Source organism: Rousettus aegyptiacus, unplaced genomic scaffold (assembly GCF_014176215.1).
Source record: "Rousettus aegyptiacus isolate mRouAeg1 unplaced genomic scaffold, mRouAeg1.p scaffold_m13_p_6, whole genome shotgun sequence".
NCBI classification, from domain to species: domain Eukaryota; kingdom Metazoa; phylum Chordata; class Mammalia; order Chiroptera; family Pteropodidae; genus Rousettus; species Rousettus aegyptiacus.
The window spans coordinates 54,808,054-54,833,165 of record NW_023416309.1 but is presented as its reverse complement, the minus strand read 5'-3'; the positions used below and the strand labels follow the sequence as shown (position 1 = coordinate 54,833,165).

Here is a 25,112-nt window from a genome sequence, read left to right as displayed (position 1 = left end):
GAAAAGGGGAACCACTGCCCAATTTCAGGAACTCAGCACTACCCTAATATAAAACCCAAAGAAAAGACACAAGAAAACTACAGACTCACATTCAGCATGAACATAGGCCAAAAACCCTTAAATTTTTTAGCAAACAGAATTCAGCAATATAATAAAAAGAATAACATATCATGGCCATGTGGGTCTTATCCTAGGAAAGGATAAGGTTGGTTTAACATTCAAAAACCAAACAATATAATTCACCACATTAATATACTAAAAAAAGAAAATCGAAACGATCATCTCAATAGATGCAAAACAACAACAACAACAACAACAACAACAACAAAACAATAAAAACACTCGGCAAAGAGAATTTCCTCACCTGATAAAAGGGATCAATAAAAAATCTAAAACTAACAACACATTAATGGTGAAAGACTGAATGCTTTCCCTCTAAAAATAGGAATAAGGCAAGGCATTCGCTCTTACCACTTCTAGTCAACATTTTTTTTTGAAGTCCTAGAGAGAACAATTAGGCTAGAAAAAGAAATTACAGGCATAGAGACTGGAAAGGAGAACATAAAACTGTCTTTGCAGACAACGTCAGGGTCCAGCAGAAGTTTTTATAAAAATTGACAGGTGATTTCTAAAATTTACATGGAAAGGAAAGAACATAGGATATCCAAAATAATTCTCAAAAAAAGGAAAGTGAATGACTTATACTATGTGATTTTATTTTAAACAGAAAAAGTCTGAATAACTAGGATTAGTAGAATGACAAATCACATTCGAAAGACGGGGCTTTCCACGTACCTAATAAATATTTATCATTACTGGTTTTTAACACAACAAATAACCCATTAAGAGTAGCCAACATTTCCTATAATTTTATGAGTTTTTAGACTGGCAGGATTCCATCCACAGCTAACAAATGATTCATCTTTCCTTTTTGCACACTACTGGTCAAGCACCCAACTCCACAAATGCTACTTCCTTGGATCCCATCACTCCTGGAGTTTTACAGAAAATATTTTTTAATGACCTTAAACAACTTCCTTATAGGAGAAAAGAGAGAGACACACAGTGTTGATAAATTTCCATAATTAATATCAAAATCGGAATAACAGACACTTTCTCATTATTAAGAATTTACTGAAAAGAGCCAGGCGCTAACCGAAGTACTTGACATACATTCTCACACTGAAAATGGAAATCACAACGAGGGAACTGTGAACCAAAGATTTAGCACAAAATTGGACTCATGCTTTAAATACATCAAAACGAGTGTTTCTTTCATCTTTAAGGCAAAAATGTCAGGTAAAGATTAGATGCGAAGCAGGAAGGAGAGAAATACCTCCTTCCAGGCCTAATGCCATAGTCCTCAAACTCTGCCCCAAGGTACCCCAGGGCACCACAGCGCGCTTACAGGGTATTTCAAATTTCCTGAGGAAATAGTGATTCTTGATATCAGTTGGACACCTGGAGAGCTAGCTCCAAGTAGTTCACTCACAGTTTCAAAATCAGATCTCTTTACGGTCCTTTCGATGATTCCCTATCTTGATGGATTTCTGCTGGTCGCTACGATGAAAAGCAAATACTGTACAAAAAAGTCGGTGCCGACGTGGGAACGGGGGTGGCTGTGCCCAATCGGATCCCAAGATTTGAGAGGCTATGTGGCACCCAACAGGCGGATACATCCCATTCGTAAGTAACTGTGGTTATTAAATAATAAAATTAAAATATCTTAAAAATGTTTTTGCAAATGACCGCTATGGATCTAATTACTTGATCATTGGAACTGTTAGGTATTCCTTTCTTTCGGCCTAGGAGGTTCCATGAAAAAACTCACTGAGACACCAGGGGTGCCACCAACCCTGGAAGTCTGGGAACCTCCGCTGCTGACCCTTGGGCTCTCTCCCGAATTGCTGCACGGTGACAATATTTCGGAGCGGAAGCGGATTTGCAGTAACAGGAAGGAGAGCTTTAGCCGAGGGCCCGCTGCCCGCCCCGCGAGGGGCCCCGACAAAGCATTCGGTCGCCACGTGCTTTTGAAAAATCTGCAGAGCATTCGAACTGCGGTGGGTCGAGGCCACTGTCTCCTGTCCTGTCACAACGGCTGTGGGCGTCTGGGGAGAGCGAAACGGGGGAGCCCCTTTCTTCGGGTTTAATTAGATCCGTTTGCGTACTTCGAAGTCACCTCTATGTCTCGTTAAGTGGCGGCTCTGTCCTGGTACGGACGTGATTTCCGGGGACACCCCTACTGTCACCCTGCCGCCTCCTCTAGTGCAGGCCAGAGGTTGTGCGCGGAGCTTTGTTGGTAGTGACGAAATATGCCAGGGGAACGACCGAATTAACAATAACGAAATAATAACTCTACTCTCTCCGTAGGAAATATTATAAAATCATTGTCAGGTGAAAAGGTGAAGAGTCTACAGCCAAAAAAAAAAAAAAAAAAATAGGGGTTAAAGTGTTTTAAACATGAATGTGTATCTGGTAGCTAAAAACATCATTATGACATTTTGCTGGGTTTTGTGGAGTTCGTAGTTATTGTCTACTTTTTAAAATCTGTAATTTGCGGCAGTTTCTTTTTTCAATCTAAGTAATCATTTTCATGCCTAATGTTGTAGTCATCATTTTGAATTCTTTTTCTTAAAGAGGGTCCCCCAAATTGTACACGTTTCGGGTCCCGTAAAACCTGGAGCTGCCAGGAGACGGTGGGGCGTGCTCCCTCTGGAGCCCAGAGCTGACGCACAGGGCAGGGGGCACACCTGAGCTGTGCCAGCAGGACCCCTAAACTATACCTACAGGACACGCTGCGCTGGCCGACAGGGACTCTCAGTCGCTGGCCTTTGCCATGGCCAGCGTGGGAGGGGTCTCCCTGGCAGTCCAACGAGACCCTTGGGGCAGCCCCTGCCCCACACCAGTCTGCAGCTGCCCCAGACCTGGCTCCAGTGGTCCTAGCCTCGGATCTGGATGCCCGAGTCCACCCCTCGTCCCTGCTCCATGCAGAGCTACCCGCCCTCTCCCACCCTGACCTAGCAACTCTGGTCCACAAACTCGGAGCGTCAGGGATAGAGGGGACAGCCCAGCTGAGCTCCAACCCCAGTATATTCCTAGTGGGGTCAGCAAGGCGGAGAAAGGCCACAAGGCTCTTTGTCAACACCAGAATGACTTCAGCCGGGCCTGGCCTCAAATCTCGATTCTGCCCCTTACAGCTGTTAGTTCAGGGAGTGTGGCCTTCTCCATGTGAGCCTGTCTTCCGCTCTGCAACGTGGAGATCATACCACCTACTTCAGATGGTCGGGAGCGAACGCACATAAAGCACTAGGTCTCAGGCCCCTTTGGAGGCCGAGAGCTGGGTTTTCATCTCCCAGCAATCAGCCTGGCTCCACCTCCCAGGTGCATTTCGACACCTCCTGGTGGTTCCGCTCCCACTTCTGAAACTTCTAAGAACCCCACTCTGCATTCTAATTCAGGCAGGTGTGCCCTGTTTTCAGTGTGTCCACTGATAACTGCGGCTCAGGATGCCCGAACTTACTGCAGGACCCCCGTGGGCATCTCGGCTCCCTCCATCACGCGGCTCTGATTCCTCGCCTCTCTCTCCTAGGACTCCCTAGGGCACACTCTCCACTCCTGCACCCCTGTCACCAGGCCTCCAAACACTACGCTCCACCCCTGCATTCACACTTTTCTTCCTTCCTGGAATAACACCACCGAGAAGAATATTAATCCTCATTTATTAAGCATCTGCTGTGTGTCAAGCACAATGGCAGGCACTGGAAAACGTCACCTCTAATTACGCCTGCAAGCCTGCAGGGTGAGTCTTATCCCCGGCCTACAGAAAGATGGAGAAGTGCATCAGAAGGCAGGCAGAGAGGTAAAGCTGCTGCTGAAAGCCTCCGAGGTGGCGAGAGGCAGAGGCGGGAGGCTAACCCCATCCGTCTGGCACCCAAGCCGGAGCTCTCCGCTCTGCATCTGTGGCCTCCCTGCCAGGTCACGGCCCCTTCGCCCAGCCTCCAGCCCCCCTCAGGCCACGCGGTGCTGGGAACAGCTCCCCGCTTCCGGGCCTCAGCACTCAGGGCCAGGACTCGGGATTCACAAGCCAACCTTCGCTTCCAGCAAGAACAATCGCACAATCCAATTTCTCCCCAGAGCCGATAAGTAGAGCTAATTTGGAAAACAGAATGCAGTGTATCCGAGGGAAAAGAGATGAATCCTCCTTTATTCGGAGGGAACAGCATGTTCCCAAAATTCAAATCAGCTGCAAGAGCAGACTGATCGAATCACTGGCATTTTAATGCACTGTCTTACATTTGGGAGCCACAAGACAATTTGTGGAGCCCAGTGCAAAACGAGAATGTGGGGTCCCTCGTTCCAAAATTGTGAAGAATTCCAAGGTGGTCCCGCAGAGCATGGAACCAGGTGCACGCCCTTCTGAGCGCGGGGCCCTGTGGTAGGACCTGCACACACCTGCGACACCAGCCCTGCCTGGATCCCGACTTCATCTGATTTAAAACCCAACGTGCAGGTGATAGACTGAGAAGCATCGCACTTGCTCAGGAGCTGGGTGAGATGCTGCCGCAACCTGGGTGAGCCCAGCCCCCCTCCCCCCACGGGCAGCCTCCAGGGGCTGACGGGGCACCCGCATGCAGGGAGGGAGGTGGCGCCCATCCTCCACGATCTTCACAATCTTCACACCGGGCACAGCTCCCAGGTGCAAGCTGTGCGGCCTCAGGCAAGCCTCTTGTGCTGCACATGCCTCAACTTCAAAATAAGGAGCCTCAGCAGGCGGCTCCCATGGCCCCTCCCGGTTCTCAAAGAGAAAGAAACAAACCGCTTGTGCTTTTTCCCCTAATTTCTTTGACGTTCAATGCTGCCAGCCAACGTATTGGTATTTTAAAGACTAAAATCTCAGCACAGCCCAGTTCGGACAGTCGGCAGGATTCGGGGGACAGGGCGAAATGGGAAGAAAGAAAATCGGCCAAAAAGACCGCGGGATTCGGCCGGGGTCTGCCCGCCAGGGGACCGCGGGGCGGCAGGCCGTTCGGAGACCTTCCTCAGTCTCCCCGACACTCTCTCCCACCACTGCGTGGGCCAGGGCACGCAAGGCACCAGACAGAAAGTTCCTTCAAAGGCGAGGGCACGACATGCATTGTACAGAGGTCGGAGACGGAGGCCCGTGGAAAGCGCTTCCCATTTTCACGGGAAGGGCCAGCAGCCCCCCACCTGACCGCGAACCCAGGGGAGCTCTGGCTCATGAGATGCCAGCTGGGACGCACCCCCACTCTAGACCCAAAGTCCCGCCCCAAAGCCCCAGGAAACCTCCCGGCCACCAGCAGACACACAGCCAGCCAAACTCCCACCGGCTCAGAAGCTGTCAATAAAGAAGTGACCACAGCAGAAACGCCGGGGGGGTCATGAACATTTTAAAGAGTCATTGGGAATGGTTCAGCTGCCTTCCCACAACCCCGACACCCCAGGGGGGAGCCCTCCCTGGTCTCTGGAGCCCCATCCTCCGAGGACCAGCCTAGACTCGGGCCCAGAAAGCAGGGACACCCCAGCAGTTACTACCATGGGGGTGTATGCTGGAGGCTGTCCTTGTCATTTCTAGACGGTCCGAGGGTCACGTCTGAACATTTCTTTGTCCCTAGCACAACTAGACTAAAAGTACAAAGAGCCTACTTGCTGGGTAAATAAAGCCAGACTCAAATCCAGAGGTGACCCCAGGAGGAAATTACCCGCCAGCCACATCACCTGCCAGGCACATCACCTGCCCGCACCTGGGGGCCTGCCCTCACCTGTCCTGTTCCACTCACGGTCTGGCACCTTTAAGGGAGGCGGGGGGTGGGGAGAAGGCAGAGTGAGCGCAGTCCCAGCCCTGAGCTAAAGGTTCCCCACATTTCCGGTCGGGTGGGGTGCCAGAAAAGGGAGATAAAGCAGAGCACAGAGATGGGGGGCTGCCTGCGACCAAGACCAACTGACGCGGAGAGCATGCTGTGGTCACGCGCTGGGTCGGCTGGAAGCGAAGACCTGGAACCCTGAGCTCCAGGCTGAACGACGTGCCCCCCACGCTGCTTACCCCCTCGGGGCTTTCGAGGTCAGGACTGGAATTTGGGCTCCACAGCTCTGGCTGAGCACCAGGCCCTGAGGCCAGAGTGGGACTCCTGCCCCAGGTGTGTAGGCACATGGAGACCAGACCAGGAGGCAGGCGGTTAACTAACCCGACACCGAGCAGCTGGGAGAGGTGCTGGTCCACATGCAGGGAGGGCCAGGGGGAGGGCTTTTCCCTAAGGAAAGCCCTCTTCGTGAGGCTGCATGATGAACTGGGGGATTGCAGGGGGAGAAGGCCAGACCGGCTGCGGGCGGGAAGAGGCAAGGGCTCAGGCTGCATCGAGAGGAGCCTCACCCAGTGAACTTGGACTCCTACCTCCCTGAGCTGCAGGAGAGAAACCAATGTCACAGGCTCCTGACGGGTAACGGCCTGAAGCGCCAAGGGACAGGGCCCGCTGTTTGCAGAAGGGGTCGCCTGCGGGAAGGAGGGGAAAAGAGCGTAGCCCAGCGACTGCGGCAAAGATGTCCCACAAGACTCATTTGCTCTGTGCTTTCGGTGTGAGTGACTGCCTTCTGTCTGCCCCACTCCATTACGTTCCCGGGAAACTTGTCGGCGACGACTCCGGCCTCCGGGCCCAGCGCTGGACTGCAAAGCGGAGGCGGCAGAAACCGAAGCGACACTCTGCACAGGCCGCAACACCAGACCCCTGTTCCGGCGGGCGCTGTGGCTGCAAATCCCAGGCCCCTGGGGGGCCTGGGCGCAGAGCGGCCCGTGCAGCTGGGCTTCCTGAACCCCCAGAGGAAGCGCACAGGAGAGAGAGAGGCTCGCAGGGCTGTGGCCGAGGCAGCAGACGGGAGAAGTCCGACATAAGCCTGGAGATGCTGAGCAAACCTAAGACGAGAAGAGACGCGGCTTTGGGGTCAAGCTCCCCACGGCCCGAGGCTCTGCGACCTCTTCTTGTTAAAACAAACTGCATCCCCAAGTAGCAACTTGTATGGTTTTCAATTAAAAAACAGTTCAAAACTGAATGGAACTACTACTGGACTCTGTCCTTTGCACAGAAATAAAGAAGTAAAATTCAGGGGAGTTGCGTGTGACCCATTTCTTTCCTCATAATGAATAGAGGAGGAAGCAGGGGCGGAGCCTGGGAGCCGGGCCTCGTCCCCAGGCCATGTCCCAGCCCACACGGGCACGTCCAGGCCCTGGCAGCCACCGCCCCCCTTTCCGGTGCAGCCTCCCAGACGCGCAGAGTGGGAAAAGCTCGCCCGACGCCAGACCTCAGACTGCAGATTCGGTCCCCTCTGCATGCGTCCTGAGCCAGGAACCGTTTGCAGGGGCTGGGCCAAGCCTGCAGCAGACGGTGCAGAAAAAGACTGGGCAGGTGGCGCGAAGAGGCAGCCGGAGCGACACAAACAAGCCCCAGACAGTCCCGCCCGACTCGCCCCGCGTTGCGGGGGGCTGCGGACCGCTGCGTGGGCTGCCAGTCAGTCGCAGGCGCGCAGGCCCGGTCTGCAGCCTCAGCTCCACCGGCAAACGGTGCCTTTTCCAGAACCATACGCCTGTGTTCAAAGGCGCCTCTCGTGGTCATCACTTTTCAGTCTCGTTGGCCAAAAACAAAACAACAATAAAAACATCCTTGCTGGCGAATGCTTGGGTTCAGTCAGGACTGTCGTGTTGGACAGCCTCTGCTGACCTATTTTATGTATTAGGGGGAAAAAAGCTTCCATTCAATTTCACCACACAGGCTTTTTTTTTTTTTTCAGAAGCCTCCTGAATGCCCGGCATGTGTCTATTATTATCTTTAGGGAAACGGCTAACTGGCTAACTGCTTGGTTCACAAAAACACTATTAAACTTTCCTCCTGATAAGCATCTGGCTCCGGTCTTGACCTTCCCAGATTTCTCAGCTGGGTTCTCTTCCTGCCGGGACAGCTCCTGGTTGTTATGTCTGGCGAGGCCGAGGGAGTTCAGGCTCCCGAATTCTCCAGCCACAGGCACTGGGCTGGGGTGGGGGGTGGGGGGGCTAAGGTTCAGTTTACCAAGGGGTCTGTCATCAGCCACCTTCCCACAGTCCCCTCGATAGAGGAGGGGGTGCGCCCGGGGCTTGGGGGAAAGGGGATGACGGGAAGGTCCAGGGAGAGATGTCATGCGATGGCAAAGCCAGGCCCTCCATCCGGGAAAGGGACGGCTCTTCCCGACAAGTCCTCGCACCCATCTGCAGACGGGCGCTGTGCTCGAGATATGAGGAGAACGAGGGGAACTCGAGACGCTGAGGCAAAGCCGGAAAGGATGTGGCTCAGGTAAGAAGTGAAAAGTGGCCCTGAGGCCGAGCCACTTCCCCTCTCTGGGCCCCAGTCACCTCGTCAGGGAGATGAGGGCGGGTGACACCATTTCCAACATCCTTTCCAGCTCCCCAGAAGGTTGTGTGATGTGAAAAACTCTGAAAGCGCATTTCCTGAGCTCTTCCTTTCGGCGTACTTCCCGCCCACGTGGCGCACTCCGGTCTTCCGAGCGGGCCACCTGCGTCACCCCCTCCCTCTGGTTTCCTCTGACGGCTTAGGTCGGTGCAGCCTCCGCGGTGCGGACTTCCAAAGTGACACTCGGGGCTGGGGTTAGGATTCCCCATGGTGGGGGGGTGGGATTAAAGTCTGGCCTTCCGAGGTCACAGAAAAAAATGCGATTCGGCCACAAAATGGAACAAAGCGCCGACACGTGCTACACACGAACGAACCTCGAACACACGCTGTGCCACGCGAAGGAAGCCGGCCGACAGACCCCGCGTGCGGGGTTCCTCTGCCACGCAATGTCCAGAAGTGGGGTGCCCACTGAGTCGGAAAGCAGATTACATGCGGCCTAGGGCTGGGCAGAGGGGAGGCCTGAGGTGACTGCTGATGGATATCGGAGCTCCCCTTAGAGCGATGAAAACGTTCTAGAATTAGACAGTGATCGTTAGCCTGTGAATATGCAAAAGCTCTGAACTGTACACTTTAAAAGGGTAAATTTTGTGGTATACGAATTATATAGCTCAGTAAAACTGCAATACAAAAGAAAAAATGTCACCTGTTTCTTTCTATGTTTGTAATGTGGTGACTAAAAAATTGGATTTTATATATGCGGCTCATGTTATGTTGTATAAGAAATCTGAATAAACGTAATTCTCCACTTCTCACAATGAACAGAAACCGTCTGGCCTCCTCCTGCGTCCTGGACAGAGCTGGCATCGGGGAGGCAGAGAGCCCCGGGCAGGAAGTCCGGGAAGTCAGGTTCCGTCACTGCCTGCGTGGTGACCTGCAGCCTTCACGTCCCCTCGCCGGTCCCTGCTCTCCGCCAGCCACACGCCCCTTCCCAGGTCAGACAGCCTGCGATCCCAGCTCTACCTCCAGGTAGACCAAACTTTACAACCGCTCCTTCTACCCCAAACGTTGCTGATCTCCTAAAAGCGAATCGACCTGAGAATAAAAGTAACTTAAAGACGGACCAGGTAATTTACGGACCAAGCAGAACAACCGCCATCCCACCCACTCGTCCTGGATGATTTCTTTTGGAGGAATTCCTTTTGGGCCGCCCAGCTTTAAGTGAGTGAAAAGGGTGAAAATTCTGTAGCTGATGGCAATAATATGGGCAGAACCCTCCTAGAATATAATTTGGCAATATACGCCAAAGGCCAAGGCCATGAAAAAAATCCACATCCTTCCATTCAGCCTATCTCAAGGAAATAACCCTAGATACAGAAATAAACATGAACATGAAAATGTTTGTTGGGGTATTGTTTGCCATGGCAACCAAGGCCCAGGTGGCCACCCAAGGGTGGTGTGATGCTCGGGACAGAAAGCGTGACGCTTCTGGAACGACGGCGGAGCCATGGATCTTTTTTCCTCTTTATTCTTTGATGTAATTAGACTATACTTACAACTATAAAAAGTACGACATGTCATCCGACGTATGAATGCATTGCCCGTGACGTCTAAACAGAATGGTGAAAGAGAAAAAAAAGAGCCTTTATGCTAAGGCACCTTCCTCCCAAAAAAAGTCCAGCCACAGCTTGACGACACCGAAGCAGCTCGGCCCCATTTTTCTGGAGCATCCACCGTGACATTTACACCGTTTTATTTTCCCATCAGCGAGAGCCCTGTAATTACAGCGCAAGGGCACTAATAAGTGCTTAGAACTCCTGAGAAGCAGCATCCGTCATTATTACGGACAGCTTTCGGGTCATCTTCCAACCCAAGGAGAGCTTGGGGGGAGGGGGGGTTCTTTAGCGTCACTTTGTAATGGGAGACTCGACGGAAGCACCCAGTGTTTCTCAGCCTCATGAGAAATCCACGCGGGCGGCCCCTGTCCTCTCCCAAACACCCACCGGCGTCAGCGGGAGGTGCGAAGGGCTCAGAGTCCACACTCGTCCCACGCTGATGAGCTGGGTAGCTTGTGAGAGTCGTGTTACCTTTGGGTGCCTCAACTTTCCTGTCCGTAAAGCGTAGGGCTGGGCTGCAGGACCTGCCAGGACCGTCTACACTCAGGTTGCATTGCATGCCCTGGGGTTCGCTGCAAGCCGGTTGGTGGCTTTGGCCAGCCCCCAGTCGCCTCTGCAGGGAAGGGGGGGTATCCTCATCTGCAGGATCCCAGAAAACATGAACACAGGGAGCTGAGGTGGCCAGAAACGGGCTGTGGAGGGTGACGACACAGTGACAGTTTTCAGAGACGGAGGATTACAGGGCTGGCCAATGAAGGCATCCCAAGGGAGCAGGCCGTGAACGCAAGTTCCACAGAAGCCTGCACACGGGAAGGTGTCCGTGCACGCGGGTCCTTGCTAGACGGTCTCAAATTCTTGCCCTCCCTCCTGTGCCATCTGTGCCGATATCGGACTTCTTCTGCTGGGTTTTGCCCAGTGAGGGCCAAACCATATTGGCAAAAACGTCAGATTGATGGAGAATGCCAAGCCTCGATCTAAGGAACCTCAACTCGGGCCATTTCTTGACCAGCAAATACTCAACAAAGGTCAGCCGAGAAACTCAGAACACAGACCACAGAACGCACGGTCAGGACCACGAGCTCCCTCTGACGTAGGCACAAGAGGCAGTGGTGTGTTCTATGCAATAATTGGGGCCCTGATTCGAGCCGTCTGCCCTGGGAGATGAAGGTTATGAACTCTGCCTTTGGCCTCCCCAAAATGGAGGGTCAGCACTTGAGGGCAACTCTGTCACCTGGGCCAAGAGCTACGACGTCTCGGCAGGATGAGGGAACACGCCCAGAGGAGACCCGTGTTCTGAGACCCAGGAGGCACGTTCCTCTTCCACCTTCTGGCTCCCCTGCTTGCTGATGCTTCTGCCAGGGGTCCTGGAAGAGTCTGGAACTGCCAATTACAAACCCCAGCTCCTCGCCAGGGCGATGCTCCCGCATTCCCAGGTGACAAAGCACCTTCGCAGCCATTATCTCGTCTGAGCCTCATGGGGTCCTCCTGAGGTCTTTCGGGTGGCATCGTTGTGCCCATGTTGCAGATGAGGGCACTGAGGCTGGAGAGAGTTGGTAACTCACCCCAAGGTCCTAACACTATGGGCCATAAAGGAGGCAGTAGCTCAGGGCTTTGTAATAGACTTGGAGACCTCAACGCCCTGCTTCAGGAAGTGCCAGACTACGCAGGTGGAAACTCACTGAGGATACAGCTGTCCTGAACAGCATTATCAATCCACTAGGCCTAAGTGCTGTTTACAGAACACCGCGCCCAACGACCGAACACCAGAACCTCACCAAGTGAGACCCCGTTCTACACCAGAACACACACCCTAACACATTTCAAAGAACAGAAACCATACAACGTATGTTCTCAGACCATATAGACCTCAAACTAGATGGGGCTGAACTAGAAATGAGGAGCAGAAAGACAGCTGGAAACCCTCGAATCTTTGGAGATTCAACAACATGCCTCTAAGTGACACTTGAGTTAAAGAAGTCTCAAGAACAGTGTGGGAGTGAGACAGACTCGGGTTCGGTCTTGGCTCTGCCTTCCCCTACTGGGTGGCCTTGGACAATTAAGTCACTTCTTGGAGCCTCGTCTCTCTCCTCGGCTGGGAAACAGAGATGGTACCCCGACCTCCCTGGGTGGCGGTGAGCAAAGCACAAGCCGGGCCCACGCACAATTAGCACGGTGCCCACTTCCCAGAAAGTGCCCGTGGCTGGAAGCTCTTCAGGTCATTGTTCTCCCCATTACCATCCTGGTGAATGTCCCCTGCCCCTGCCCCCCACCCCCGCCACCCTGTGCCACCCTGTGCCACCCTAGCTCACTCTGTGCCAGAGAAACGCAGATGTGACTGCTGATTGCTGAGCCCCACCCCGCTCCGTAGCCGGTTGGCGGCCATCTGCCTGGGCAAGTTCAACTGACAAACTCCCCGTATCCATCCGGCCCCACCAAGCGGTGACTGCCACTTGGACTACTGGCACCAAAGACAGGGCTCTCCTAGTCACGGGGTGTGACTCAACTGCCGATGATCCCCTAAAGTCTCTCCGGGGACTATGCGAAAGGGAAATGCTAGTGCGGACCTTTGCCAAACAGAAAAAACAGCTCATGGCACAGGCCGGCACGCCGTCTTCTCGCGGTCCGATTGCACAACTAACAAAAAGGATGTTTCCCGAGGCCTGAAAATACTGCACGAGGCTCTGACTCATTAAGACAGGGCTTATTCAAATTTGAAAATTAGCAAAAATTGCAGCTGCGACTATGTGTCCTCGTCACGCGCCCAAGGAGGCAGGCTTGTCTCCTGGTGTCACACGATGCTGTGGAGAACTGTTTTTTATGAAATGTGCTTATTTGAGGATTCGTTCTAGGAACCTAAAATAACAGGGTATCCATGAACTCCCACACTATTTTTTTCCCCCCCGAGATGTGACAAATCTCTCTTTCTTTGTGAGGAATTTTCAAAGCAAGGAAAGCAAACCAAGCATCGCTCCAGAAGGCCTCAGAGCTGTCATACGGCACGGTCTCCTGAGAGTCGCAAACTCCAGCGAGGATTAATGAGATGATATTTGTCAAACCCAGACACATCCGTCTTCATTCGAGAGAAGTCACACACTCCTCAGACGATACAGGTGACAGGCAAGGTTGTGTCTGCCCAGAGAACCTTTTCTGACATATTTTTTGGCAAAGTCCAAAGTCAGCCTCCAGGACACACCTCCCACATCATCTTGCTTCTCTAACCCACCCACCTTATCACCTGGGAGACGAGGTCACCACACAGCACTTCCTCCACTGACCAGAACTCGCGTTAGCTGTCCCAGTGATGAGGAAGGCAACTCTTCTCATAGCTATAGCGACTGAGTTCCAGTAATGCATCCCGCACAGCCCTCCGCATATCATATGATTAGATGCTTCTTACCCCTGTGAGGTATGTGCAGATAGATACACTGTTACTTCTGTTATTATTTTACTGATGAGAAAACGGAGACTTAGATTAAGTCGCACAGTAAGAAAGCGGTGATCTGTCCCCAGGGGCCCGGTCCTTAAGCCGGGTGTTCTACGACCAAGAACGAAGTCCTCGAGATCATGGGCCGCCGAGCATCACTCACCTGACTCCCTGCACCTAGACACTTCTGAGCACGTAACAGGTGTTCAGTAAAGACGCTAAATGAACTTAGAAATGGATCTCACGTCGCTGAATCCAAAAACTGAACGCTGCGTCCTTCCGGCAGCTGACACTTGCCCCGCTACTGCCACTCCCTCCTGTCCTGCACACGCGGCACTGGCCGCCGTCTGCGGGTGGCTCTGGACACGCGTCACCCAGCAGCACCGAATCACACTAACTTTTCTGCCAGTTCAGGCGCCCTTTGGGAAAAGCAATTGGAACGCTACACTCCGTTTCTCTCTTGCTGTTAAATTTTTCTTTTTTTAATGGCAGAGAAGGTGGAGGCGGAAATGTGAAATCGTTTGGGAGGGATCTCACTCCAAGGACCCCCACAGCCCAGTTTGGGACCTCCCAAGAAGCAACAAGGGGTGCTGGGCTGCCTGGAGCTCCTCTCTCCGCCAGGTCTCCACTGTGGTCATTCAAGGACTCTCAGCAGTCGGCACAGAGCTGAAAGACAAGTAGCCAGGCCCGAGATGGGCCACAAGCGTTCAATGCCTTCAACCTTGGCTTTCACCATCGATAATTTAGGAAAAACAAACAACTTTTAAAGAAGCCAACCTGGCCTTTAAAATAGGAACGAAGTGAACACAATTCTTCAGAGACTGGTTTTCTTACAAGAATCACAGACCAGTCCAGTGACCTCAGAAATCATCTGGTCCAATCCCCTCACTGTGGAGGCACTGAACGGTCAAGGGCCACTCACCTGCTCAGGTAATAGCCCAGGAAGGGCCAGAGCCAGCTGCCAGCCTGCAAGCCCCTTCCAATCCCTGCCAAGCTCAATTTTGTCTTCAAATTAAACCTGACCGGAGCTATTTATTCACTTATTAAACTATAAGCTGGCTCATGGAAAGTCTGACTTCTCAATCCAAGGCAGAAAACTGCATCCAGGATCACATAACTCCAAATGGACTCAGAATCCTGCCCCACAGCCCCGAGGCTGGCGGGTGTCTGACCACAGTTAGCTCATGGTCCCCATCGTAATTGCTTACTGAAGGCAGTTTTTTTTTAAGTTCTAATGCAACTTATTTACAGCTCCCTGGATGGAATGCAGTTACTCAAACACTTGGCTTTCACTGTTAACTAATTTTATAAAATCTTAATGTTTTAACTCTTTAGCAAAATCAACATAGAATAAAAGAAGGTAACTCATCAAAGCGAGCAAAGCCTTATAAACTTTTGGAAAAACATCTAAGCAATGATTCTTCACCGGGAATGCAAGGCTGGCGTCCACCTTCAGAGGCCTTCTGTCATCAGGGCTGGGGGAGACCGGGCGGGGCGTCCCTGGCCTTGGGGACCTCAAGGCCCATCTGGCTGCTGCGTGGGGGAGTGGACTGAACTGGATGGACTGTGTGCCAGGAGAAGCGGACTACGCTTCTGGTGCTTGGAGAGTCTGTTTCAGGCCTCTTCCTGGCTTCTTGTCCTTTTTTTTTTTTTTTTTTTCTCAGCAGAAATCGTCAGCGCTGCACACCGGGCCGGTGTTTTGCAACATCTGGGAATTCTCTCCCCAAGAGCAGCGTGGGGCCCGGGGCTCCGGTTTGGGACCGTGGTGACCATGGCCCTTTGCTCTTTTGCTTTTCTTCAGCAAGAGCTGCACTGATGGCAACGGGGGGGCAACTGTGTCCTCCGACTCCTGTGCCTGTGGAGTGAGAGCTACGATGTGTCCCAAGCTTCGTCTCAAGGCTGTGGCCATCTGGAGCGCTGTTCATCCCAGCTGCTAGCCGCGGCCTAGCCGGGGTTGGCTCAGCATCTCGGTTTCTCTGTCGGCAGCACAGCGTGGTGATTAGAACGGGCCAGATGCGCGGGTTCAAGTCCTGCTTACGGCGCTGCCTCTGTCTCCCAATGTAACACGGGGAGGACTGCGGCACCCCCCACAGGCTGGCGAGGAGGGTCAAAGGGCCCCCAGATGCCGCAGAACAGGCGCTGAACGTGCGCTAGCCCTCGTTACCATGCTACTATTAATTCCAGCTCTTTTTTTTTTTTTTTTTTTTAATAATCTCCTGGCCACTAAGGAGCTTTCGCTTTAAACCAATGCAAACTGCTCCGATGGAAGATGACAGAGCTTTGTTCTCTAGTATAATCGGCCACTTTCCCATACAAGCTCAGATAGCAGCACAGATGATTTGCCTTCATTTTCAGGATCAGAATTAGAGATGTTCCCTGAAGTCTTTGTTAAATGGCTTACAGGTAAAAGTGCCCTTTTTGGAAGGGTGACACATTCTGCCATACGAAGACCCGCTATTCCTCCAGAATGCTGCTCGCTGGCCCAGGGACTTCCCGGGTGATGGCACTTCCCACTTTCTAGCCCTCGCTCTCCGCTCCAGACAAACCCTCTTCATGACCTCGGACATTGGACATCGCGGGCCTTGGGGTCTCTTTCCACACCCTCCCGCGGCTCACGCCAACTTCAGGGCCCTGGTCCCACAGCACCTCCTCCTGAGGGCATCCCACGCCCTGCTGCAGCCACTGCCCCCCCCCCCAAGCTAAAACAGCACTCCCGCCAAACCTCTGAGCCAGAGCGGCCAATTCACCTCAGTTAACAATGACGTCAAGTGACCTGCTCCTGGGCAGAGCTGTGACTGAATGAAGTCTTGGCTCCCAGGCTCCAGTTCTCAGAGACACGACTGAGAGAGGTCAAGGGCAGAGTGTTAGATAAGGAGGGGGATGGGGGCGGCAAAAGCAAAGCCTGCCATTAAGGAAGAACTGGATGGCCGTGTCTCTCTCGTGGGTTCCTTCCTTGGTTCCTTTGTTCCTTCCTTCCTTCCTCCACCCACCACATCGTCAGGTAGGTGCCTCCCATGGGCCAGACTAGCACGCGACGTGCCCGACACACTGCAGGGCTCGCTAAGTGCCTGCGGAAAGAGCGAAAGCCGAGAACAGTGTTGCAAGCTCTGTCTGTCTCCCCCTCCTTCCGAGGACATCGCGGTCACCCTCCGGGGCCGGTCCCCTCGCCTGCCCTCCCAGGAGCCTGCTGCCAGCCTGAAGGACAGGAGGAGAGGACTTGCTTCTCTCCACACTGACTGCTGATGACTGTGGCTCCCAAGCCCGCCATGGGGCTCCGCCTCTCAGATGGTGCCAGTTCCTCGGTCCCCGAGCGGGGAGACTACAAACAGTGACGGCGGGCTTGTTTTTAACAAAAAAATATGCAATATGCTTTTTTAAGGTTGTCACCTCACACCCAGACTATTGCAGCAGCCCTAACTCCACACCCCGGTGCCTTGTGCGCCCCGCCACTGGGCGAGTCCTTTGCCGGCTGCGAGCTGCTCTGGTTGGGGGTACATCTGTGTACCCGGCACGCCCGTCCCCTCTGGCACCCGGGACTCTGCTCCCCTTCCCAGATGTCCCCAAACACGCCAATGGATTCACCACCTCCCAATCAGGGCTTTGCTCAGGCTGTTCCCCACGCCACCTGAGACGCACTTCTTAGCCTTCTGGAAACTTCCTTTACCCTGCCTGACCTCTCTTCCACAACCCTGGGGTTGAGCACGGGGCTGTCTGGGTTCACATTCCTGCCCAACGGCCTTGGGCAAGTAATTCAACCTCAGTTCTCCGTCTGCAAAATGGGCATGGCAGAGGAGGCCCCCTCCCGGTGAGGCTGCAAGTCCAAGTGAGGTCCCGCTGTAAGGCCCCTGGCTCCAGGGCGGGAGCACAGGGCGTGCAGTAACGGGGTGTGTTTGCGCGCCCAGACCCGGTCTATGCAGCTCACTTCTCTCCAGGAAAGCTCACCTCCACCCTCTAACGAGGCTGCTTCCTGAGGATGGGTACCAGGCTCCCGCGCCGGTGGAAAACACACTCTCCCAGCTCTACCCCCGCCGGCACCTTCCTCTCAGCGTGAGCCGTACTGCCAGAGCCTAGCTGGTCACGCCAGACCATGTTCCTACAGAGACTATCCAGCCCGGCACCCCACTGGGCTCCCCGCTCCCCCTCTCCATGCGCTCGCTGCCCGCGGCCGGAGGACGCGGCCAAGCTGGGCTGTCCCACCCCTGCGAGGCTGGCGGGGCCGCAGCTGAGCTCCGCGCTGTCTTTCCCCCCGGCCCCCTGCCTGAGGCGGCCCCCCGCAGGCCCCGCGAGCGGGTTTCTCCCCCGCCGCCCCATCATCACCCCCAGGGCGCCTGCCGGAACCCGGCTCGCGGACACGAAATCGAGGCCAAGGGCGGGAGCGGGGCGCACCTCTCCCTCGTCCCTGACCCACCTCCCTCCCCCACCTCTGCAGAGGTCGGGATCCCGAGCGCCGTCCGGCGTATTCAAAGGGAGCCGCTTTCATTTTTGTAGGGTTGGCTCAACGCACGGGAAGCAGGGCAGGCGGCGACGCCGCTCCGACGGCCACCCAGGTCACCCGCGGAAACGGGGCGCGGGGCGGCCGACGCTGTCCCTTTCAAATGAAAAGTTAAAGACCGTTTTCGCGGGCAGGATCCGTAACAGAACGAGCGCACGGTTGATTCGAAAGGGAAAGCGGGGTCGGACGCAGAGAAGCAGAAGGGGGAGCGACAGAAATGAGTCTTTGCGGGCCAAATGCCTCCGGCTGGCGCGACACAAGGCGCCTTTCCCGGTCCCGACTGGCTCTCCCCCCACGGATGCCCGCGTTCCCGGCTGGCTCGGCCCCCGGGTCCCTGGCGTGTGCGGCGAGCCTCCTCGCAGCGCCTTCGGCAGCCGGCCGCCAGGCGGGACGCCCCGTTCCCCCGGCTGCGGGACAGTGAGCGCCTGGCGCCTGCCGGACGCGGGCCCGACCCGGGCGAGACGCGAAGCGTGGCTCGGAAAGAGCCGGCGGGACGCCGCCCCCCGCCCCGGGGCTGGCGCCCGAGGTCTCCCCCGGAGCGGGCGCCCTGCACCCCGGCCACGCTGCCCTGCCCCTCGTCTTGCCCGCGCGCCCCGCGGAGCAGGCCAGGGCTGGGGTGGCGAGCCCCGGGAGCTCCCCCGAGCGCGGCGCCGCGCGCAAGTACCTTGGCCGCAGGCGCCGCGCTGCAGGACGATGAGCGGCGGCTGGCGCAGCCTCTCGGAGCGGCGGCTCGCGGCGCGCAGCTGGCACAGGTTGGCGTACGTTTTGGCGTCGCTGCCACACACCGGCTCGCTGCTGGCGCACACGCAGACGCCGGCCTGCGCGCGCCGCCGCACCGTGGCGGAGGCGGGCACCCCAAAGGGGACCACGCACTGCAGCCCCTCGCCGCACGGGCCCTCCTGCAGGCCGCACTCGGCGCCCTCGGGCGCGCCGCACACCTCGCAGCAGCCGCACGCGTCGCGGACGCGGCCGCCCTCGCAGGGCTCCGGCGGCGCGGCGCAGCGCCCCGGCTCGCAGCGCTCGGGGCACCCGGCGGCCGTCAGCGGCGAGCGGCCGGCGCGGGGCGGCTGCGCCGAGACGCGCGCCCCGAGCAGCAGCAGCAGCAGCAGCTGCGGGAAGAACGCGTTGCGCGCGGGCTGCATGGCGACTCCGACGGCGGCGGGCTGCGGAGAGAGCCGGGGCGGCTGCGGGCGGCGGGTGCGAGTGCGCGCGGCCGCGCGGCCCAGCCCATTGGCCTCGCGGCGGTGACGAGCCGCTTTAGGGCCGGGCGCGGCGCCCGGGAGGGGGCAGGGCCGGCGCGCCGGGGCTCGGCGGGGCGGGGCGCGGGGCCGGCCCCTCGCGGAATGCGGTTTCCGCCCTCGGGTCCCACTCATCCGCGCGGTCTCTCACCGCGACTCGCGACCTCAAAACTCAAAGGACACTCTGCCGAGGGCAGCCTGCGCTGCTGGCCATGCGCGCGAGGGCGCCGGAAAGTTCCCGCAAGTTGCCGAGCCGGGGACCCGCCCCGGCAGTGGGGGGAGGGGAGGCGCTGCCCAGACCACGGGAGGCAGGGGCGCCGCTGGCCCCAGTCACGCGCTCGGGGGGAGGAGGGCGAGCACCTCTCCGTGCTGACACTGACCTGCGTGTCCGGCACGCGCGGCCGTGGCCGTGGGCCCCGTGCGACCGTACAAAGAGGCGGCGCCCGCGAGACTGGCGGAAAGACTGAGCCCAGACCCGGAGTGGAAAGAGCAAAGAGCAAAAGTCATTAGAATATAGTCATTTGCGTCTGAGTCCTTTAAAACGCTGTGACAGGCGGTATGCGCGCTCCTACATGCAGAGTCGCCCCGGAAGGAGCCGTGAAACGCTAGTTAGCCGGCGGAGGAAGTGGGGGTCTTGGGTGGGAGAGGGGCTTCGAACAGCCTGAGCAACCCTGCACGGTTATCTCAAAACGCTGTTTTTAAATAGCTCGCTTCTGATCTCCCACTTGAGAGTCTTTGGTGCATTTGGGACATGTGAATCTGGTTGTCATCAGCGGGAGGGGCAGGGGCGACCCTGCAAGCAGGTTCCCTCACCGCACCAGGCCTCAGGCAGTGGCCTCTGGCCCACACGGGGCAGATGGGCCAAGCTCGGGCCCAAGGGCCGGGGCAGGAGGCAGGTTCGCAGATGCCTTGTCCCCTCACAGGGGCACCTGAGGGCCGGTGCGCAGGGAGTGAGCCTGGGCGAGAAAGGCTTAGGAACTTTCCACTATTCTGTCTTTAGGTCGTTCCTTTGTGCACGCAGTACTTTCCCAACAAAAACACAGTAGTTTAAAAGTAAAATTCAAATGTTTATAACACCCCCCCCCCCAAAGCTCCTCCCAAATGTAGCCATGTTGGTGTCCAGGGTCCGGGAAGCTGGAGGTCCAGCCATGAAGGGTGTGAAAAATACTTTGGAGTCCCAAGCAAGGGTCCCTAGACCCCAGGTCAATATTTCCTAAAGTCGGAACCTCATCTTTTGGGAAGGAAAGGCCTTGACCGAGAAGACTCGCAGCCCTGGCTACTGGAGAGGGGCAGTGATGATCAGAGGCCCTGAGTGCTGGCCAGATGACCACCCAAAAAGGGAGCAATGGGAATGAAGGGAATAACTAGCAAAGCCAATAGGCAAAGAAAAAAACTCCCCAGTACCGTCCAGTGGGCAAATAAGTGGGCAGTGGTGGTGAATACACTGGTGAAAAATTCCTTTTGTCCAACAGATGAGAAAACTTGAGGTCCAGAAGAAAAAAAGAGACTCCCCAAGCCTCACGAACAAGAATGACAGAGCCCGGACACCTTCTAAGTGGTCTCTGTCTGCAGGCCCCCAGCCTACACCCCCAGCCAGGCGGCCAGACTGCAGAGTGAACTAGCTACTTACTGTTCGCTGGATGGGTCTCCAGGCTCCTTCCCTGTGAGAGAATAAGTCCCTGAGGATCCCACTGGGTCCCTTTCACCCCCTCACCCCATTCTCCACTCCGTCCTCTCTCTTTATTCTGCAAGTGTGCAAAATAACTTGCATTTTCTGGGACAGACCAACCTGTTCAAAGTCTCTCTGTCTGTGCTCATGCTCTTCCAGCCACGTGCAATGCCCTTCCTCCTCTCCAGGGCGGGTTAGTGTGACCTGGCGAAGCAAGCAGGAGCCTTGTCATCTGATGGGCTTGAATTCAGAATCTCACTTCTGGCCCTTAATTCTGTGAGTGACTTTGGGCTCATTGTTTAAGAATCTCAGGGACCTTCACTGGGAAGATGGCAGTGACCACACATCTCCCCGGAGTGACCTAAGGGGGTGTGTGGCGATGGAAACCCGCCTGTGATCGTTCACAGCCTAGTGTGTAAGGGCGACGATCAGTAAATGCACGCCACAGAGGCCACATGACTGTTCTCCCAGGGGAGGAAGATGGCCCCACCTGCCACTGGAAGCCATGCTGGTGGTTCCCTGGGGGGAGTCGACAGAGGGAAGAAGGGAGGACTCGGCGGGACCTGGGAAGCAAAATCTTCAGCACCCAGGGTTTTAGAAGGCCCATCGTCACGTGACCGTCTCCCAGCTGTGAGTGCAGCCCACCCACCTGCTCTGACGATGAAGCAGATCACCAGGAAGATGGGCAACTCAACCGGAGGGCCCCGACAAGTCCTTGGACTCTAAGTTAGAGGAATTAAAACCCCACTGGAAGAGTTGCGGGGGCCCCGAACAGCCCACGCGGGAGGGTGTTGTGTGTGTACTTGTGTGTGTCCATGCCCGTGAGTGCGCAGAAGAACCAGGACAAATCACGGGAAGCTGGCATCGCGGGCCCGCCGTTGATCTTCCCTGAGTCCTGACGTCCCCCTATCTAGAAGCAACTCTTTCGATCTGAAAGATCTGTCCTTTCTCTCTTTTATTTCTTCCCTCTCAGATGCCATTTATACAGTTTCTTAAAAGATGCATTTTTTGATACATCATGAAAACTCATTTCTCACTTGCTAGCTCTTGGCACGGACTCCTAGAAAAAAATTTTCCAGAGAAGAGGGGGCCGTTCTGGAGCCTCAGAGGCGCGCTCCCGCCATCTACTCTGTGGCCCCGGTTTACAGCATTTACGCTTTCATTTTGAGCAAAGTCAAGTCTATTCGTGAATAATGAACAACAATGATGCACCACGGCTGCCGAAGCCTTGACTGGGAAATGAACCTGCTGAACTAGAACAGAGCAGCCATGTCTGTGCTGCCCAGGGGAGAAAGACTCCCACGCGGCTCTCCCAGGCGCGTGGGGCTCACACGGCCTTTCCTAACACACAGGCCCTAACGCCTGAGGAGCTCTCGTAATAATTTTGACTCTTCCTAAAACATAGCACTCCTCTACCCCGTCATTTCCAGGGCCTCTCAATCCCAGTTAGATGAAGCCTAAACTTCTTAGCCTGACATCCAAAGTCCACCCAGTTGGGAGAATGTCAAGCTGTCCAGCACGGCTAGAATCAGGAAAGGGGCCCCGTGGCAGGGGAGGGCCAGGCCGTCCTCCCAGGGGCTTTGGGCTTTACACCGGTGCTGCCAAGTTCCAGCAAGCCGTAAAGGAGAAGCAGTCTGGCAGAGTCACCTTGCTGCCGTGTGGATGGAGATTGAAAAAAAAAAAAAAAATGAATTCAGTGACACACATTTGTACATAGGTACATTATTATTAAATCTTAGCTTAAAGGATACTTTGGATTGAATTGAAGATGCAGTTAATGGAACCCAATAGGTAAGAAGTAAAAAGATTCCATCAGCTTTGTAATGATTCATTTCCGCATGACCTCTCTAACTCAAAACTTCCCTTCAAAAATAGTGCAAACGATGAGTGTTTAAAATGTTTTTGAGAACTTCCGAAATGCTTTAGAAATACTAGCATTTCTAAAACCAAAGCACAAAACATTTGTGTGCGTTAATTAAAGATGGACCCCTAAAAACCAATCCAGGCCTGGCTACTGTTCTGTTTCATTCTTTCAAGATCTCTAGCTTAGATCTTCCATTAATTTAGACTAACGTTTCTGTAAAAATCAATTACAAAAAAACCAGCAGCCCATGTTACATTAGTTGGCTCCTTCCAACATATTCGCTTTAGAAACTTAAAAACGTGCATGCCGCATGACCAGATTTTTCCACTCTCAATGACCAGAGATTAGACACAAGGTCAACCAGAACCACAGGCGGTCACCACTGTGTCATGATAAATGACAGCTTGTCAATTTTCCATTATCAAGTGGCAGCATGAAAAGCTGAACTAGGTCACATATGGTACATGCTGATGTTGGGCAAGATTGACTTTGAGTCAAGGAAATAATGAACCGGGATTTTAAAAACACTGGTAAAAGAATATTATTATTATTGTTGTTATTTTTTTTGAAAAGAGAGGAGTTTCAACCTTGGAGTTATTTCATTATCTAATTACGTAAGCATTAAAGTGTGCACAGGGCCCAAGTTCCATAAGCATCAAAATGCCTAAGTGTTTTTGGCAGCAGGATCTCTAAGGTGCTTGGATGTCAAAGTTATAAACCAGACTCTTTCTCCACAAACTTGCATTATTTTCTTACATAGACTGCCATGTGTTATTATTATTGTTTTTAATCCCTGAACTAATGGGAACAAACGTGAAGTGTAAAGCCGGAAGAACATTACAGAATGAAATAGTTTCTCCAAAGATGACTCTCACAGCCTGGGCCGGAAGTCACTGATGGCCGAGGTCTCTGCCTCCATCAGTGTAACCCCAAACCCAGCCCACAGCTCGAGGGGTTGCCCAGATGGCCTCCTACAGGCTTTGGGCTCTCCTCACCCAGTACCATTCTCCACCTGATACATCTTCTCATTTCCTTTGTCTGGCAAATGGTTGGTACATTGGAAAAATCTATTGATATTCTTGGCTCGCCGGCTGTAGAGAATATCTATCTCTAATTGCTTGAACTAGAGAAATGCTGAATTCGTCCTGGTGCAGCCTGGACCTCCCTGCAGCCTGAGCATGAGCCAGTAGCACCAGGACAGCTGATTGCAGCTCAGATGGCCCAGCTCCTGCCTCCGAGTTTCCTCTTCAGCAGGTCCCAGGTAAGGCCTGAGAATTTGCATTTCTGATCAGTTCCAGGTGATGCCGATGCTGCTGGTCAGAAACCCCGCTTTGGATAACAAGGCACTAAGTCAATCTGTGTCCCCGCCTGTCCTGATCCTATCTCCACATCCCCAGTGTGGGTGGTATCATGGGGGAGGAGCAAGGAGCAGAAAGCCGACCTCAGAGGAGCTTCTTGCCCTGGTGAGTCTTAGGGAGTGACAGAGAGGGCCTGGTGTGGGGGAAGGGCAGAGCAGAGACACCGCTGCTCCCACTTGCTGAACATGGAGGAGCTCGGGCTTACCAGGGTGTTGATCAGGACAGGGATGTGGTCGGATACGTGCGTGGAAGGACCACCAGGCCTGGGTGGAAGCCGGTCTGCAGGATGGGCGTGCAGAAGGAGGGGAATCTCGATGCAGGTGCTCACGGGAGAGAAGACGGATCGGAGACTAAGAGTTCAGCTCGGGTCCCAGCAGCTGCCACAGTGCAGCGCAACAAAGAAACAGTGTGCCCTCTGCCTGTGACCGGCCCCCTCTCCTCCGCACCCCCACGTCACGCGGGAAACGAAGGTCACAGAAGAGACTCACTGTCCCAGGCCGCCAGGCGCCCTGCCTTTCCCTCCCTCCTCCTCCTCAGCCACGGCGGTTCTCGGATGGGGAACGTGCCCTGTGCCAGGGTGCGGGAGCCGTGGAGCGATGTCAGTGCTGCCGCCCCCTAGCCAAGCCGGCTGCCGTCTGGTCCAGCCTCTGCAGAGGAGGCTTTTCCTCAGTCACGCCAAGGTGCCCCAGGGGTTGGGGCATCCTGAAAACTTGGTCCTCAATTGCCGGTGACCTCAGGGAGGGTATTCTCGGCTTTCGCTGTCCTCTTTTGCAAGAAGAGGTGACAGAGATCCCTGGTGTCCTTCAGAAGGAGCTTTTTAAAAATGCTCGATACCGCCCAGGAATTTGGGAAAACTTGATTAAATTCAGTAAATTATAGTATTGAGTCAGTGCCAACTTTCTGATTTTGATCATTTTATTATGGTTGCATAAGAAAAAGTTGGTTTGCGTGGTACTTTGTTTTGTTTTGATTTTTTGGTTTTTTAAAGAAAATACACACTCAACTGTTTACAGGTAAAGGGCCTTCATGTTTGCAACTTATCTTAACTGTTTCAGAGACCGAGA

General features: G+C 54.6%; 1 protein-coding gene and 1 long non-coding RNA gene across 2 annotated transcripts in view; both read right to left on the bottom strand.

Moving 5' to 3' along the window:
- The window catches only part of HTRA1 (HtrA serine peptidase 1), a 46,381-nt gene extending 27,074 nt beyond the window's left edge, over positions 1–19,307 (bottom strand). Inside the window, exon 1 of the mRNA XM_016149070.2 lies at positions 18,584–19,307. Within this exon, the coding sequence (XP_016004556.2) occupies positions 18,584–19,292 (709 nt within the window). The 5' untranslated portion in view covers positions 19,293–19,307. The remainder of the gene's footprint in view (positions 1–18,583) is intronic.
- LOC107512990 lies at positions 13,880–17,641 on the bottom strand. The gene is made up of 2 exons (XR_001597449.2): positions 16,175–17,641; positions 13,880–15,403 (listed from the first exon to the last, which is right to left on the bottom strand). It is a non-coding gene; the product is annotated as an uncharacterized LOC107512990 (long non-coding RNA).
- Positions 19,308–25,112: the final 5,805 nt, after the last annotated feature.